Source organism: Chlorocebus sabaeus, chromosome 1 (genome assembly GCF_047675955.1).
Source record: "Chlorocebus sabaeus isolate Y175 chromosome 1, mChlSab1.0.hap1, whole genome shotgun sequence".
Lineage (NCBI taxonomy): Eukaryota > Metazoa > Chordata > Mammalia > Primates > Cercopithecidae > Chlorocebus > Chlorocebus sabaeus.
In genome coordinates this window covers 11,296,235-11,314,390 of record NC_132904.1, presented here as the reverse complement: position 1 = coordinate 11,314,390, position 18,156 = coordinate 11,296,235, and the positions used below count along the sequence as shown (strand labels likewise).

The window sequence follows — 18,156 nt, the reverse complement described above, 5'->3', positions numbered from 1 at the left end:
TGACTGGCCCGCCCCTCAGGTGCAGCGGGCCAATCGGAGTCTAGACGTGGAGGTAGACAGCGTGGAGGGCGGGGAAGCTGTGAGAACCCGCTGGAAAAGCCGCCGGTTCTCGGCTACGTGGCGCTGCTGCTGGCCCGGCGCGGTCAGGCTGCTGGGGGCGTCCCCCTCTGGCCCACCCAGGGACGAGTGACTCGATGGTAGGTTCTGCCAAGCCCCTCACATGATTCTGTGAAACTCATGGGAGCGAGGAACGACTGCTGCGCGGAGGTGGCAGTGTGTGTGCTATATCCTTTAGTTCCTGCTCTGCTTTTCCTCCAGAAAGAGATGAGTGTCTAACAGGGGCCCCGGTCTGAACCCGCCTGCCAACGTGACGTTTGCTCACATCTAACCCCTTACAGCTCCAGGGTGCTGTTATTGCGAGCAAGGGCACCGGCCCTCCGGCCCGAAGCAGGGCAGGGACACGAGGGAGAACGCGCCCTGTCCCTCCCACCTCCTCCGGACTCGGCCCCTGGAGGGGCTGACGCTGGAAGACCCGACATCGTCGCTTCTGATGTTCATGGCTTTTGACTCATGTTCAGGTTTGAAATCTCTTACCCAGTTTAAGAACGGGATGAACTCTCCTCGTTTAAAGGAGAGAATGAAGAACCCTGAACGCAAATCTCCATCCTTGTCCCCATTAATCTGAGGCGGCAGGAAGAATGTGGAGGCAAACCTGGCTCTTCTCAGTACTGTTCCAGCCACCCACCGCTCTGCCATTCAGGAACTCTGCGCGGGTGCCAGGTGCCACGCACGGTGCTGACCCCGCACTCCCCGCAAGCTGTGCGAACTGTAGGAAGGAGAGGCTGCTGGGGTGGAGAGCAGTAGGGAGAGACCTATGTGCGGGGTCAGACGAGAGCAGCTTCATGAAGTTCTGGGGGAGGCGAAGCATTATGACCAGATGGAAATGAAAGGAAACGGGAGACTCTGTATTAATAAACTAGCAGCTTTATTGCCCTTTAGGGGCCATGTCTTCACTTCAGATGTCTAAGTGCTTGAGGGAGGAAAACCTGTAAGAAATGATGGAGATCAGGGAACAGGCCTTGGCGATCCTGGAGTGGGGTCACAGTGAGCATTCGGTCAGCCGGGGAGACAGAGGCCACAAAGCTCAGCAGGGGCTCAGTTTCTGGCCTCTCTTCGCCACCACTCAGTCCTCTCAGCTCCTGGGTGACCTGAGCCTCAGTTGCCAGCCACCCTGCTCCTGTGCCAGCACCACCTCCGGCTCCTGCCTTGGTTTGCTGCTGCAAGCGTCTACGGGCTCGCCGCCGTCCCTGCCACACTCGGTGCCACAAGGCACAGCGCCAGCTCACTGAGGAGGGCAGAGATGCCCCCTGCCCTGCCTCACCCTGGGACCCTTCTTGGGCTGCCTCATGTCCCTTGGGCCCCCGCTCTGCCAGGGCCGCATGGCTGGGCTGCCCCTCTTCTCCAGGGGCTCCATGCTTTCCAGTCATCAGGGGCAGCTCCCCTGGCTGCCCAGGGCCCTGCATGGCCCAGTCCTGCACCATCTCTCCAACCTCTATAACCATCTCTTCTACCCCGTCCCCTGCACATCCCTGCTGCTCCTCTCTCCCCTCCTCACAGCTCTTTTTCTGTCCATCTAGTTTCAGTCTTTTGCTCGTCCCTCCCTGAGCAGACTCCCCAGTTCCACCTCCTTCTGACCGCGGTCTCTTGGTTCCCTGTTCTATATGGCACCCCAGTGCTTCCCTGAATACCTGCACCAGGGCAGCAGTGAGCTGGGTGAAGGGTGCAAGGGGTAAAGGGATCGGAGTAGCAGAGAGTAGGGAGCTGGGGGAGCTGGGCTGCAGAAGAGGGAGCAGCCCCCAGTCCCGACCCCGGGAGGAACGGCGCTGGTACTGGAGGCTTCGGCAGTAATTGGCTGCCGCTCGGCAGCAGTTCTGTAGGCGCCCAGCCACCCGGCTGGTCACGTTGGCTGCGACATTGTGACTCAGGTCAAAAGGGTCCTGGAGATTCATGGGGCCAAGGCGCAGACCCTCCCAGAGATTAGAGGGCAGGCCCCCTGCCACAGGCAGTGCCTGACCCTCCCGCAGGGACAGCAGTGAGCCACGAAGATCCCAGCAAGATACACAGGAGAAGAACTGGGCTAGCAGGGAACCTGGAGGAGGAGGAAGAGTGGGGAAAGGGAGTCATTTAAAGGCCAGAACTGACACAGGTCCTGCACCAGAGCCATTTCCTTAGCAGGACTTTCTTTTCCCCTTCCAAGGGGCTCAGCAGAGTCCCAGGAAGATAGGCTTCTCTGATCCCTATAAACAAGAGGTCAGACCTCTCTCCCTGCCCCCACATGATTTCCCTGCCCAGATGCTGCTGCTCCCTGCTAGCCAGTGTAACCTTGGGCAAGTCACTTAATTGCTCCCAAACATGGTTTCTTCATCTGTAAAATGGCAGTAATAATATTAGGTATCTCACAGGTTTTCTGTGAGAACCATGCCTGGCACACAGTTAGTGTGATATATGTTACCTACTGTTGATGAACATCATTACTAGTCCTCTACCTGGCTCCCCAAACTCACTGAGGGGCTCCACATTTGTGCTGCGCTCCAGTCTTGAGGCATCCCTGGGGAAACTGCAGTCCCAGCCATCGACTTCCACCTGCTCCCCCTCTCCTGTGAAAGTAAAAAAGTTGAGAGTCAGTCTGGAAGCAGGGAGATTGAGGGTTGGGGTAGAAATGGGGGTGATAGCAGAGATCTCATTCCCAGAGTTGCTTTGGTGTATCTAAGTGTGATGAAGAAGACAGGAAGCTAACAAGATGGAGAGGGTGGAAGCTAGGCTAAGTACCTGCTTTCTGGGTGAGCTGGGATACAGTGGGCAACACAGGAGGGTCCCTGGTCTGAAGAAAATACATCACCAGCAAGGTCAGGGCGTAGTTACTGAGAAGAGGGCCACTCCCTGGGTAAATAAGCAGTAATTCCAGTTAGATCAGAGGTGCTTCGAATCCCCCCACTGGCAGTTTTCTCAACCTCAGTGCCCATTCTGACCTCCCTTCTCTCCCTGAATCCCTGCCTTTGTCCTGACTCAGCCCCAAGTCTGTCCTGATTCATTCTCACCTGAAAGCCCCCGACCCTGAGCCCAGCAGCGGAGGGTGTACACGAGGGGCCGGACTCGACCATCTAGCTCAGAGCAGAGACTCAGGAAACGGGAGTTATGCAGGGCCAGCCTGGGATGAAGCAGGGACAAGGTTGTTAGGGCTTGGGGACATCAGAACCTACCACCCCCAGCTTTCATTCCAGACTTGCATAACTCGGGCTAGCTGGAATAAGGCCAAAACAGAGTTTCCCCAAAGGTTGTTCAAACACTGATCTTGTGAGACAGTGTGCAAAAGGACAAAGGAGTTCGGGAAACACTTCATCCTGTACGCCCATCCTGGACATTCACAGCACATTATTCTTAACACGGCTTTTGAGCCATGGTCACACCACTGCACTCCAGCCTGGGTGACAGAGCAACATCCCATCTCAAAAAAAAAAAAAAAAAAAAAGACGCCCAGAGCCTTTACTATGCAAAGAAACAAAGACAGGAAGGGAGAGAAGAAGGAAGGAAAGGAGAAAGAGAAGGCAAGGCAAGGGGAGAAGGGAGGAAATGGAGAAAACTTTTTGCATCTAATTTTGAATTTCCCAAATTTATTCAAACGCAGAACTCTTTTCTACATCCCTTGAAAGCAGTATTCTAAGGAACACACTTTACAAACACTGAAATGGAAGCCAGCCAGGAAGAGACAAGGGACAGAAAGAGGGATAGTCCCAAACAAGGACAAACTTGAGATTTGGCAGGTGCAGGAGTTTCCCAAGCCAGACTCCCTCCTGGCCCACCCCAGAATTCTCAGCCGGCCTGCCCCAAAGAAAAGTATGGTGCCTTACGCCTGTAATCCCAGCAGTCTGGGAGGCCGAGGCAGGCGGATCACCTGAGGTTGGGAGTTCGAGACCAGCCTAACCAACGTGGAGGAACCCCGTCTCTACTAAAAATACAAAATTAGCTGGGCATGGTGGCGCATGCCTGTAATTCCAGCTACTTGGGAGGCTGAGGCAGGAGAATCACTTGAACCCGGGAGGTGGAGGCTGCAGTGAGCCAAGATGGCGCCATTGCACTCCAGCCTGGGCAACAAGAGCAAAATGTTGTCTTAAAAAAAAAAGAAAAAAAGAAAGATACCGGTTACTGAGGGAGATGTCACCGTGGAGACCTGAAGGCCGATGACAGAACTTGACCACAGGGCGCCGGGCGGAGGGCACAGTTTGGACTCGATACACCCCAGGGACACAGCCCCGGAGAATGGATCCCACCAGCTCCAGCATTGCTGCCCCTTCTGCTTTCTCCCGCTTTGGGGCCTCTGCTAGTTCCAGTGCCTTCCCCAGGTCCCCCTCTCCCCTATCCTCCAGCAGTGGTGAGGCTGGAGGCAGAGACTGGGGAGAAGCAAGGGTCTCAGAGGCCAAGGCAGAGTCCGGAGTTTGGGGTGCCAGGGAGGAGGAAGGGGTTTCAAAGTCCAGGGCTTCAGAATCCTGGGGAGAAGCTGGAGGTTGTGAATCTGGAGGGGAGGCTGGGGTGCAGGCCAGGGCTTGAGGGTCCAGTGGGGAAGCCAGGGCCGAGTCCAGCGATGGAGATTCTGGAGCCTTTGGGACTGGCTGTGGACAGAAATGAGCTGAGTGAAATGCTTCTGCTGTCCCCTAAGCAGAGAACATCTCTATCCCCAAGATAATATCACTTCCAGCTTATTCAGCCCTATGCTAAGGGCTTTGTACATATTAACTCATTGAATCTTTACAGCAACCTTTTTTTTTAAAGATAACCTTTTAATTCTATAAAATAAAAGGTCTACCTCTGCAAAAAATGTCATTATCGCGAAAGACAAAAACAGAGGAACTATTACAAACTAAAGAAGACTAAAGAGAAACCATAACAGTCCATTGTCAGGACAGCTGACCAAATTAGAGTATGGAATGTAAAGTCTAAAGGTTTACATTTGTATCAGTGTAACATTTTCTCAACTTGACAATGGTACTGTGGTTATACACTAGAATACCTTTGTTCTTGCATAACACACAGTGAAATATTGAGGGGTAAAGGAATGTGATACATGCAACCTCTCAGATGATTCAGAAAATATAAATAAAGTGTGTGTGTAGAGAACGACAAAAAGAATGATAAAACATTTAAAAATCCTGTTGCGGGGGCAGCAGGCATATAGGAACTCTACTTTCTGCTCACTTTTGCTGTGAATCTAATACTGCTCTAAAAAATAAAGTCTTTTTTTTTTTTTTGAGATGGAATCTCAATCCGTCATCCAGGCTGGAGTGCTGTGGCACGATCTTGGTTCACTGCAACCTCCGCCTCCCGGGTTCAAGCTGTCTCTCCTGCCTCAGCCTCCCAAGTAGCTGGGATTACAGGCGAATGCCACCATACCCGGCTGATTTTTCTATTTTTAGTAGAGACGGCGTTTCACCATGTTAGCCAGGCTGGTCTCAAATTCCTGACCTCAGGTGATCCACCTGCCTTGGCCTTCCAAAGTGCTGGGATCACATAGGCGTGAACCACTGCACCCCGCTAAGTCTATTTTTTTAAAATAATAATAGGCTGGGCATGGGGGCTTATACCTGTAATCCCAGCAATTTGGGAGAATGAGGCAGGAGGATTCCTTGAGCCCAGGAGTTCAAGACCAGCCTGGGCAACATAGTGAGACCCTATTTCTAAGTAATAATAATAATCTTTTTCTATTCCTAAAACAGAATCTGTACATTAGATGTTAGAAAATACAGGTAAGTGGCCGGGCATGGTAGCTCATTCCTGTAATCCCAGCACTTTGGGAGGCCAAGGTGGGTGGATCACTTTAGGCCAGGAGTCCAAGACCAGCCTGGCCTACATGGAGAAACCCCATCTTCATAAAAATACAGAAAATTAGCCAGGCATGGTGGCGTGTGCCTGTATTCCTAGCTACTTGGGAGACTGAGGCACGAGAATCACTTGAACCCAGAAGGTGGAGGTTGCAGTGAGTAGAGATCACAGCACTGTACTCCAGCTTGGGTGACAGAGTTAGGCTGTGTCTCAAAAAAAAAAAAAAAAAAAGGCCGGGCGCGGTGGCTCAAGCCTGTAATCCCAGCACTTTGGGAGGCCGAGACGGGCGGATCACGAGGTCAGGAGATCGAGACCATCCTGGCTAACACGGTGAAACCCGTCTCTACTAAAAAGTACAAAAAACTAGCCAGGCGAGGTGGCGGGCACCTGTAGTCCCAGCTACTCCGGAGACTGAGGCAGGAGAATGGCGTAAACCCGGGAGGCGGAGCTTGCAGTGAGCTGAGATCCGGCCACTGCACTCCAGCCTGGGCGACAGAGTCACACTCCGTCTCAAAAAAAAAAAAAAAAAAAAAAAAAAGAAAGAAAATACACATAAGCAAAACTAAAAGGACCTTATTGTATATTTTTCAATATATTTTTTCCAAAATAAAATCATATTGTACACACCATTTTGAAAATTTTTTTTGTTACGACTGCCAGGTATCCATGTCAATTCATTTTTTCTTTCTTTCTTTTTTTTTTTTTTTTTTTTGAGGAGTCGTCTCCCGCTGTCACCCAGGTTGTAGTGCAGTGGTGCAATCTAGGCTCACTGCAACCTCTGCCTCCTGCGTTCAAGGTGATTCTCCTGCTTTAGCCTCCCTAGTAGCTGGAACTACAGGTGTACACCACCATGCCCAGTGTATTTTGTTTTTAGTAGAGACGGGGTTTCACTATATGTTGGCCAGACAGGTCTTGAACTCCTGACCTCAGGTGATCTGCCAACCTCAGCCTCCCAAAGTGCTGGGATTATAGGTGTGAGCCACCTTGCCTGGCCCTGTCAGTTCATTTTCATCCCATCTAATACACATCCATATTCACATCTCTCTAATTACAATAAATCCTTTCAGGTAGGTCCTATTATCTGCATTGTAGATGAGGAACTAAGGCATGGAGAGCTAAAGGACTTGCCCACAATCACATGGCCATTCTCATGGACTCTTCCCAGCTGCCTCCCTGGGGCACTCACTCACCTGGGGCTCTTCCAAGTCACCCAGATCCAAGAAGAGGTCAAGATCACAGCCATGGACATCGAAGCTATTTATGGAAGAGCCAAAAGGGTGGACCACACAGCCTGGGTGCCAAGCAGAGAAGAAAGGTCAAGAGAAGTTAGGGAGGAGCAGGGGGAGGAAGAACAAAAGGGAGCACAAAGATGGAAAAGCAACCAAACACCTCCAGCGGAGGGAGGACTGGGGATATAGACGCAGGGGAGCGAAGGCCAGAGAGGGCTCAGACATAGTAGGGGAGGTAACTTACCAGGGAAAAACTCTGTGAAGACCTCCTGCATCAGGGCCACCACCAGGCTCCGAAGCTGCCGCTCGGCCTCGGACAACTCCCTCAGCCCCACAAGCTTTATCATTTGTGTCCCCACGTCTGTGGCCTCAGCTAGTGCTTTGGCCAGCTGGTGACTGTCGGGGGCTGCTCCTTTGGGGGATTTGGAGGCCGGGCTCTGGAACTCCTTCTGCTCCCGTGGGCGGACACGCAGGCGATGTCCTCCCAGGCTGTGCTGGGACTGTGACAAGACAGCCTCTCGAGCACCCACGTCCCCCATCTCCACAATGGCAAACACTCCCTGGTAAACAACAATGGGCAGAGATGATGGTTTTGGAACCAAGAACCTAAGCACGTGATCTACAGTGGATGAGAATATTAGAAATGGGGACTATCCCATAAATTGAGAATATTTGCTTGCTGTTTTCATAATAACAGGGGACATATTTAGAAAAGCAATTTTCAGTCAGGTGCAGTGACTCGTGCCTGTAATCCCAGCACTTTGGGAGGCTGAGGCAGGAGAACTGCTTGAGCCCAGGAGTTGGAGACCAGCCAGGACAACATAGTGAGATCCCATCTCTATAAACAATTTTTTTTTTTTTGAGATGAAGTCTCATGCTGTCCTTCAGACTAGAGTGCAGTGGGGTGATCTCGGCTTAGTGCAACCTCTGCCTCCCAGGTTCTCCTGCCTCAGCGATTCTCCTGCCTTAGCCTCCCAAGTAGCTGGGATTACAGGTGCATGCCACGATGCCCAGCTAATTTTTGTATTTTTAGTAAAAATGGGGTTTCACCATGTTGGCCAGGCTGGTCTCTAACTCCTAAACTCAGCCTCCCAAAGTGCTGGGATTACAGGTGTGAGCCACTGCACCTGGCCAGTATAAAGAATTATTTAAAATTAGCCAGGCAGTCCCAGTTACTGGAGAGGAAGAGATGGGAGGATCGCTTGAGCCAGGGGGCTGAGGTTGCAGTGAGCCGAGATCGCACCACTGCACCCCAGTCTGGGTGAGAGAGCCACACCCTGTCTCAAAAAAAATCAAAACAAACAAACAAACAAACGGGCCGGGCGCAGTGGCTCACACCTATAATCCCAGCACTTTGGGAGGCCAAGGCGGGCAGATCACAAGGTCAGATCAAGACCATCCTGGCTAACACGGTGAAACCCCGTCTCTACTAAAAATACAAAAAAATTAGCTGGGCATGGTGGCAGGCGCCTATAGTCCCAGCTACTCGGGAGGCTGAGGCAGGAGACTGGCGTGAACCCGGGAAGCAGAGCTTGCAGTGAGCCAAGATCGCGCCGCTGCACTCCAGCCTGGGTGAGAGAGTGAGACTCCGTCTCAAAAAAAAAAAAAGAAAGAAAGAAAAGTACCCAGGCATGGCAGCACACACTAGTGTAGTCCCAGCTACTTGGGAGGCTATGGTAAGAGCATCACTTGAGCCCAGGATGTTAAGGCTGCAGTGAGCCATAATTGCACCACTACACACCAGCCTGAGAGACACAGACCCTATCTCAAAAAAAAGTAGAAAAACAATTCTTTCCCTCACTCCTATCCCACACATTTTTCTCCCACCCCAGTCTGCCTCTAAAAACCTCATTTTATCTGTATTATTTCTGTCCTCTACTCTTTCCAATGAGGTGATTACACTATGACCCACCCTATAACTTTTCCTGATAGAATTTTTTTTAACATTTATTAAGGATCCATGTAATGGAATGAGTCCACTTTAAAAATTTAAAAAAATCACTGGGCGTGGTGCTTCATACCTGTAATCCCAGCACTTTGGGAGGCCAAGGTGGGTGGATCACAAGGTTAAGAGATCGAGACCATCCTGGCCAATATGGTGAAACCCCATCTCTACTAAAAATACAAAAATTAGCCAGGCGTGTGGCACGTGCCTGTAATCTCAGCTACTCAGGAGGCTGAGGCAGGAGAATTGCTTGAAGCCATGAGGCGGAGATTGCAGTGAGCCGGGATTATGCCACTGCACTCCAGCCTGGCAATAGAGCGGGACTCCGTCTCAAAATAAATAAATAAATAAATAAATAATTAAAATTTTAAAAAATCAATTCATGTAATGAACACTGTGCTAGGCATAAATATAAACTCACAAACCCTATCTTCAGGAACTCACCATCTAGGAATAACAGCAATATAACAACTACACTGTTGTAAGTTGGTGAGTTCAGTGATATTCACTGGCCATATTTTTTTAAAGGTAAAATATCAGCAAATAAGGAAAAACGCTGGGCACAGTGGCTCATGCCTAATCTCAACACTTTGGGAGGCCTAGGCAGGTGGATCCCCTGAGGTCAGGAATTCAAGACCAGCCTGATCAACATGGCAAAACCCCATCTCCACTAAAAATACAAAATTAGCTGGATATGGTGGCACATGCTTGTAATCCCAGCTACTCAGGAGGCAATTGCCTGAACCTGGGAGGTGGAGGTTACTGTGAGCCGAGATTGTGCATTGCACTCCAGTCTGGACAACAAGAGTGAATCTCCGTCGCAAAAAAAAAAAAAGGAGGGAAAACAGGACTGCTTTAGGGAAAAGGTCCATATTCTTTTATATCCTCCAATGGTAAAACTGGACCCTCATCTTGTTTATAAAAAGGTACCTGCTACAGTAAGGTAGCACCAAGACAGAATGGTGCTAGCATAAAGATAGACATTCAGATGAAGGGAGTGGAATTGAGACCCTGATTTGAACAATGGTGTCTGTCTGGGTAACAAAGCAAGACTCCGTCTCAAAAAAAAAAAAAAAAAAAAAAAAAAAGACGGCCGGGCGCAGTGGCTCAGGCCTGTAATCCCAGCACTTTGGGAGGCCGAGACGGGCGGATCACGAGGTCAGGAGATCGAGACCATCCTGGCTAACACGGTGAAACCCCGTCTCTACTAAAAAATACAAAAAAACTAGCCGGGCGAGGTGGCAGGCGCCTGTAGTCCCAGCTACTGGGGAGGCTGAGGCAGGGAAGGGCGTGAACCTGGGAGGCGGAGCTTGCAGTGAGCTGAGATCCGGCCACTGCACTCCAGCCTGGGCAACAGAGCGAGACTCGTCTCAAAAAAAAAAAGACTAGCATGCAGTGATGTGATTATAGCTCACTGTAGCCTTGAATTCCTGGGCTCAAGAGAACCTCCCGCCTCAGCCTCCTCAGTAGCTGGGATTATAGGGGCACACCACCACACCCAGACTTACTTCTACCCTTATGCCAAACACAGCAAAGAACCGAAGTGAAGCCAAGGACAAAGTTAGCTACTTGGACCTGCCCAGGCCAGTCTTCTGACTCTAATCAACCACAGTTTACCAGACTGCAGTACAACACCAAGTTTGTAACCACAGCCCCAGCTAGAGATAAAGTGTCCCTTTCACCGGGCTTGTCTGTGCTCATATTTTTCTCCAAAACCTCACAGAAGGCATTAAGGAGGGCAGGATTAGCAGATTCAGAAGACTGTGTCAGCTGGGCATGGTAGCTCATGCCTGTAATCCCAGCACTTTGGGAGGCCGAGGTGGGCAGATCACCTGAGGTCAGAAGTTCGAGACCAGCCTGGCCAACATGGTGAAACCTAGTCTCTACTAAAAATACAAAATTAGCCGGGTGTGGTGGCGCACGCCTGCGGTCCCAGGTACTCGGGCAGCTGAGGCGAGAGAATTGCTTGGTGGGATTACAGGCATCGGCCACAACACCCAGCTAATTTTTGTATTTGTAGTAGAGATAGGGTTTCACCATGTTGGTCAGGCTGGTCTTGGACTCCTGACCTTAGGTGATCCTCCCACCTCAGCCTCCCAAAGTGCTCGAATTACAGGCGTAAGCCACTGTGCCTGACCGAGAAATACTTTTCCTAAAGGCCTCCTCAGTAAACTTCTACCTATATCTCAGTGGCCAGAATTCTATCACCAAAAAACTCCCGCTAAAGAAAAAGGAAAAAGAAAAGGCATTTTTCTCAGAAAAAAAGGAAAAAAAAATAGGAGGATGGGACTTAAGACTGAGGTGACAATAACCTTTTATTTTTTTGAGACAGAGTTTTGCTCTTGTTGCCCAGGTTGGAGTGCAATGTCAGCTCACCGCAACCTCCACCTACCAGGTTCAAGCGATTCTCCTGCCTCAGCCTCCGGAGTAGATGGGATTACAGGCGTGAGCCACCACTCCTGGCTGACACTAACCTTTTTTTTTTGAGACGGAGTCTCACTCTGTTGCCCAGGCTGGAGTGCAGTGGTGCTATCTCAGCTCACTGGAAGCTCCGCCTCCCAGGTTCATGCCATTCTCCTGCCTCAACCTTCCGAGTAGCTGGGACTACAGGCGCCCGCCACGGCGCCCAGCTAATTTTTTTGTATTTTTAGTAGAGACCGGGTTTCACTGTGTTAGCCACGATGGTCTCAATCTCCTGACCTCGTGATCCGCCCGCCTCGGCCTCCCAAAGTGCTGGGATTACAGGCGTGAGCCACCGTGCCCAGCCGACACTAACCTTTTATGCTGTGTCATACAACCTGCCCCTACTTCTTACCTGAAATATGGGGCAGCAGTATCCCAACTATGAAGAGCCACATGCCAATAATGGCAGAGCGGGAAAACAGCAAAGCCCTGAACTGTCCAGGTCTGGACTTCTTGTTACATGAGAAAAACTAAGCTCCTATTGTTTAAGCCATTTGTAGTTTGGTTGCTGAATGCAATCCCTAACAAACACAGGCTCTACCCCATTCTAAAAGATAACCTGGGCTGCAAAGGGTATTTGGGATCACCTAAGCCATGCCTACATAACAAGACTGCAGGCTCACAACTACAGTATGACCAAGGAACACAGCACCTCAACAGTGAACTTTTTTCAAGGGACTGAAGGGATTCTAACAAAGTCTACATGGAGGCAACACAAAAAGCATGAGCTTGTTTAACACTCTCCAAAGGAGAGGGTGTTCTAACCAAACAACCTCAGTACCTCTCAGTGTAAGTTAATAAACTGCTAACTGGTTTATCAACCAGGTTCTTGTAGAGTTGATCCAATGGTATGTTGTTCTTTAAGCACCAACTTTCACTATAATTACTTGTTTGTTTACTTTCTCCTCTAGACTATAGGCTCTGTAAGAGCAGGGACCATATCTATCCCATTCACTACTAGGAATGCAGCCCTAAGCATAGTGCCTAGCACAAAGTTAGCTGTGAATAAATATTTGGCAAAGAATTCACTGAATCAATAAATGACACACACAAAAAAATCTCCCAATGACTAACTCTGGTGAAGTGATAAAATCCAAGGGGTGCGACTGGGAGCAGTGGCTCATGCCCGTGATCCCAGCACTTTGGGAGGTTGAGGCGTGCGGATCACCTAAGGTCAGGAGTTTGAGACCAGCCTGGCCAACATGGTGAAACCCCATCTCTACTAAAAATACAAAAATTAGCTGGGCGTGGTGGCATGTACCTGTAATCCCAGCTGCTCGGGAGGTTAAGGTGTGAGAATTGCTGGAACGCGGGAGGCAGACATCGCAGTGAGCCAAGATTGTGCCACTGCACTGAAAAAAATAATAAAAATAAAAATTCAAAAGGTGGGAGAGGTGTGAGAAGCTCCCAAAGTTGGCCAAGCCCAAATACTGTGATGTCCATCAAGAACAAGCCACATAGGCCGGGCGCGGTGGCTCACGCCTGTAATCCCAGCACTTTGGGAGGCCGAGACGGGCGGATCACAAGTCAGGAGATCGAGACCATCCTGGCTAACACCGTGAAACCCCGTCTCTACTAAAAAATACAAAAAAAACTAGCCGGGCGAGGTGGCGGACGCCTGTAGTTCCAGCTACTCGGGAGGCTGAGGCAGGAGAATGGCATGAACCCGGGAGGCGGAGCTTGCAGTGAGCTGAGATCCGGCCACTGCACTCCAGCCTGGGCGACAGAGCAAGACTCCGTCTCAAAAAAACAAAAAAAAAAAAACAAAAAAAAAAAAACAAAAGAACAAGCCACATTAGGAACCAGCTCAAAGAGGCTGTTGGTTTCTCTCTCTTGTCTCTTTGGTACACAGCACATCTGATTCATTCTTTTTTTTTTTCTTTTTTTAAGATTGAGTCTTGCTCTGTCATCCAGACTGGAGTGCAGTGGCACGATCTCAGCTTACTGCAACCTCTGCCTCCTAGGTTCAAGCAATTCTCCTGCCTTAGCCACTCAAGTAGCTGGGACTACAGGCATACGTCACCACACCCAGCTAATTTTTTATTTTATTTTATTTATTTATTTATTTATTTTTTTTTTTTATTTTTTTTTTGAGACGGAGTCTTGCTCTGTGCCCCACGCTGGAGTGCAGTGGCGCTATCTCGGCTCACTGCAAGCTCCGCCCCCCGGGTTCACGCTATTCTCCTGCCTCAGCCTCCCAAGTAGCCGGGACTACAGGCGCCGCCACCTCGCCCGGCTGGTTTTTCGTATTTTTTTAGTAGAGACGGGGTTTCACGGTGTTAGCCAGGATGGTCTCGATCTCCTGACCTTGTGATCCGCCCGCCTCGGCCTCCCAAAGTGCTGGGATTACAGGCTTGAGCCACCGCGCCCGGCCTAATTTTTTATTTTTAGTAGAGATGGGGGGGTTTCACCATGTTGTCCAACTCCTGACCTCAGGATGGATCCGCCTGCCTCAGCCTCCCAAAGTGTTGGGATTACAGGCGTGAGCCATCGCACCCAGTCCTGATTCATTCTTTACCCCGAGAGCCATTCACTTTACCTTGTCCTTGTCCATGACAACACTGGCCACAGGTCCAAATGCTTGGAAATACTCAGAGAGCTGAGCAGAATCCACATCCCTGGGAAAGCCACTGACAAATACACTTCGAAGTCCCTGGGCCTTTCTCGCAGCTCGTAGTTCCACCAGGTGCCGGTGCTTTCTGCCTCCCAAGTGGGCATTAAGGCTGGGTCCTGCAAAGACAAGTGTGAGATAAAAACATCCAAAGCACTCTTCAGCGTGTCTGCCTTTGCTCTCTGCATACCTAAATCTTACTGATCCTTCCAAGCCACAGAAACTGTGACCTTTGACTAAACAAAGTCTTGGCTCCTTTCACCTTCCTCTCTTATACATTTGTCTAAATAGTACATTTTTTTTAAAAACAGTCTCACTGTCACCCCCGCTGGAGTTCAGTGGCAGTCTCCACTCAGTGCAATTTCTGCCGCCCAGGTTCTACAAATTCTCCTGCCTCAGCCTCCTGAGTAGCTGGGACTACAGGTGCGTGTCACCACGTCTAGCTAATTTTTGTATTTTTTAGTAGAGACAGGTTCCCAGGAGAACTGGCTACACTATAAGTATTTCGTTTATTTTTACTTAAAGAACTGTGTGATAGTAAAGTCTTTCTTAAACCACCTATTTGTGCTAGGTAGAGCTGGAAATAAATTAACAGGTAACTTATCCAGGTCATCTACAGAAGAACTAAAAAAATTCAGATTCTAGAATACTTCGTGGATCATCTCTGGACATGGTATGATATAGTGATGTCAAGGGCAGGATCTGAAATCACATTGCCCAAGTTCAAATCCCAGCTCTGTCAAGCTGTCTGAGACCTTGGTCAAGTCATGAAACCTCACTATGCTTCAACTTCCTCAGATATAAAATGGAAATAACAGTATCTAGCACCTCACACACAGGTATTATTCACATGTATCACTTGGCAGAGAGTCTGGTACATGGTAAATGTTGAAAAACTAGCCATTGCTATTATTTTATTATGAGTTAGCTGCTTGATGTCACTAAAGTAAATGTGGGGCCAAGGAAGACTCCTACGTTTCTGACTTGGCTTACTGGATGAACAGTGACAGTGCCATTCACAGAGAAAAGGAAGAGTGGAAGTAGACCCTGTTTAGGGAAGATTGTGATTCCAGACTTCAAAAGTAGGGCCAGGCACATTGGCTCACACCTGTAATCCCAGCACTTTGGGAGGCCAAGATGGGAAGATCGCTTGAGGCCAGGAGTTGGAGACCAGCCTAGGCAACACGGTGAAACCCCATCTCTACAAAAAATTAAAAAATTAGACAAGGCCAGGCGTGGTGGCTCACGCCTATAATCCCAACACGTTGAGAGGCGGAGGCGGGCGGATCACGGGATCAGGAGACCAAGACCATCCTGGCTAACACGGTGAAACCCCGTCTCTACCAAAAAATAAAAAAAAATAGCCGGGCATGGTGGCGGGCGCCTGTAGTCCCAGCTACTCGGGAGGCTGAGGCAGGAGAATGGCGGGAACCTGGGAGGTGGAGCTTGCAGTGAACCGAGATGGCGCCACTGCACTCCCAGCCTGGGCGACAGAGCGAGACTCCGTCTCAAAAAAAAAAAAAAAAAATTAGCCAAGTATGGTGGTGCACGCTTGTAGATCCAACTACTTGGGAGGCTAGCCGGGGGTATCGCTCTGCAGCTGAGGTTGAGGCTGCAGTGAGCCGAGATCACACCACTGCACCGCAGCCTGGGTGACAGAGCGAGACCTTGTCTCAAAAAAAAAAAAAAAAAAAAAAAGTGGAATTTGAAGTTACAGTGAACCCCTTCTCGGTCATACAAGAACCTTGTCTTATTTTTCCAAACCCATCTTCTGTCTCTTCCTCATTGGTATCTTAGGGTCTAGTCATTCATGCCATCTATTTCATCCGTCCCCGCCTTTGAGTAGGTCCTCTGTAGGGCTTCTCTGATTTAGTTATTGATTCTCTGTGGTCCCACAGTTCTCCAAACATATCTATAAAGCATTGAAACTTTCTCCATCTCTAAACGGTGAGCTCCTTCATCTCTGAACCCCCTTTCCCCCACCCTAAAGATCAGCAGAATACCAGGCACAGAGCGTATGTCCAATAGATGATGGTTAAAGAAGGAATAAAACAATGAAACGCGTTGTGGAGATTTCGTATACTGAGGAGGAGTGTAATGTGATGGGACTTTCCCGACTCTCCAAATCCCCTCGGACTTGCGGAGTAAAAACGCAGGTGAGAGACCCTACCAACCGACCTGACAGGAACGATTACCTATAACCCTAACTTTCGCCAGGATCAAAAGACGAAAGCCCGCAACCACCCGGGTCCCTCACTAGCCACCGCTTACGGTTGGCTGTAGTAACGTGGCAGAGGCAGCAGCGGAAACCCCCACGCGGCAGCGATTCGACATCCGAATCCACCGCCGCCATAGCGACTCTCCTGTACCGATAAAAACACAAGCACCTCTGCCACGACCGGAACCCACTTCTCTGAAGCTCAACGCGCTCGGAAGCTACTTCCGCCGGTCCGATAGGAAGTGACATAGGGCGTCCAATTGCGCGGACACACTCCTCCGGAAACCAAGCTCCTACGACTCCGGGTTCCGTTCCTAGCCGCTGTCGAGTCCCCGCCCTTTTTAGGAAAAGCCGCGCGTTACGATGCTTATCTGCATGCGGTAAGCCGATTGGTGTGCTTTAAGCTGTTTAGGCGTTGATTGGCCCAAAGCATCATGAATATTTATGACAGCAGCCACAAAGGCCGGCGCTGGGTAGCGTCTAGCTGCAGCTCCTTCACCCCGCAGTAGATACCCTTGTGTCGGTACCCTCGACCCTTATTTACCCGACGAATAAAGGCGGAGGATCGGCGGCTTCCAATCCTTTGCCCCACGGAGCCCAGGGCTGTTCCTGGACTTCCAACCTTTTCAGGGCTGTTACTCCCTCCCTCCACCCCCTGTCCTCTCGCAAAACGGGTGTTCTGCGACTGCTTCTAGCCCTGGTTAGGGAGCTCTGCCACCACCGGGCACCTTCCGGACTCCACAAGGTCCCTGAAGCCAGGCCCATTCCTTCCGCGGTAGTGGGCTGCGTGGTGTACTCCCGAGGCGCCAGAGCCACTGGCGCACCCCAGAGCAGTGCGACAAGACAAAACCGAGTACCGGTAACTGAGTGAAGACACTGGAGGGGGCGAATGCTGTCAAAGCCCATCTGGTATAATTGTCAGTTCCTCCCAACACCGCCGAGGTGTAGGCTCAGTACAGGGAGGGACTACAGGAGCTGGGGATGCCCTAGGGACAGGGATCATAAGGAGGTGGAGAGGACTTTCAGATGGGCTCAGCCCACAGCTTTGAATGGCGCAAAGAGCAGTGGACCTAAGGCAGACACCAAGGTCTTTGACCTTGAGCAAGTCACAACTGCTGAGGCTGTTCCCCATCTCTAAAGGAAGTGCCCAAGGAGCACATAGTAGGCTGAACTTCTTGTTGTCTCTCCTAAGGTGTTCCTTCTAATGAGCCCTGCTCAGGCATCTAATCTCAGTGTCCCAAACCTTTCAGGCAGGAAACGGTGCTACAGTGGATCAGGGTATCAAGGCAGTTGCTGAGACTGGCCTTGAGGATCCTGAAGCAGCAGGCTGTACACATACACCCAGAGGTGCTCGAGTGGTTCAATGGTAAAATTCTCATCTGCCAAATACAGCACACAGCTAGGTGAGGAGATCCTCCTATAACCGCATCACCACCACCAAGGTGGTGTACATGTTACCCTGGCTGCTAGCAACTTCCTGAATTCCTTAAGTAAAAGGGAGAGGGGAGTAAGAGGTGGGAAACAGAAGAAACACCCCCATTCTCTTTTCCTCTGGAGGCCACCAGTCATCCAGAAAGCTCATCTCAACTCCCTTGAAGGAATCTGGGCCAAGATGGTGCTTGGGCTCCATCACCACTGGGAGCTGGGGAGCAGTTTGGATCCCACAAGAAGGCTAGCTGGAGCAAGCCGCCTCGGTCCAGGCTGCATATCTCATAAAGCTGTTCCCAAGGCAAGAACCATCTGTACCTCCTTTGTTGTCCTTTGTCCTTTATTTTCCCTGTCAAAGACACCCCCAACACACACACAACACATACCC

General features: G+C 50.2%; 1 protein-coding gene and 1 long non-coding RNA gene across 4 annotated transcripts; one reads left to right on the top strand and one right to left on the bottom strand.

Annotated features, from left to right (window-relative positions):
- Nucleotides 1–32: 32 nt before the first annotated feature.
- On the top strand, nt 33–1,013 carry LOC119624447 (uncharacterized). The gene is made up of 2 exons (XR_005240585.2): nt 33–197; nt 399–1,013. It is a non-coding gene; the product is annotated as an uncharacterized lncRNA (long non-coding RNA).
- Nucleotides 405–16,573, bottom strand: TUT1 (terminal uridylyl transferase 1, U6 snRNA-specific). 3 transcript variants are annotated; one of them, XM_037999200.2, is made up of 9 exons: nt 16,510–16,573; nt 14,051–14,241; nt 7,348–7,663; nt 7,065–7,165; nt 4,198–4,667; nt 3,099–3,208; nt 2,830–2,940; nt 2,565–2,657; nt 405–2,149 (listed from the first exon to the last, which is right to left on the bottom strand). In XM_037999200.2, exons 2-9 carry the CDS (start codon nt 14,063–14,065, stop codon nt 1,011–1,013), a joined length of 2,355 nt encoding a protein of 784 aa, XP_037855128.2. In that variant the 5' UTR covers nt 14,066–14,241; nt 16,510–16,573; the 3' UTR covers nt 405–1,010. The 3 variants fall into 3 exon arrangements, with proteins under 3 accessions (XP_037855128.2, XP_037855127.2, XP_072871625.1); XM_037999199.2 differs by having other exon boundaries at nt 16,394–16,567; XM_073015524.1 differs by having other exon boundaries at nt 1,927–2,149; nt 2,830–2,881; nt 16,394–16,568.
- Between the last annotated feature and the right edge of the window lie 1,583 nt (nt 16,574–18,156).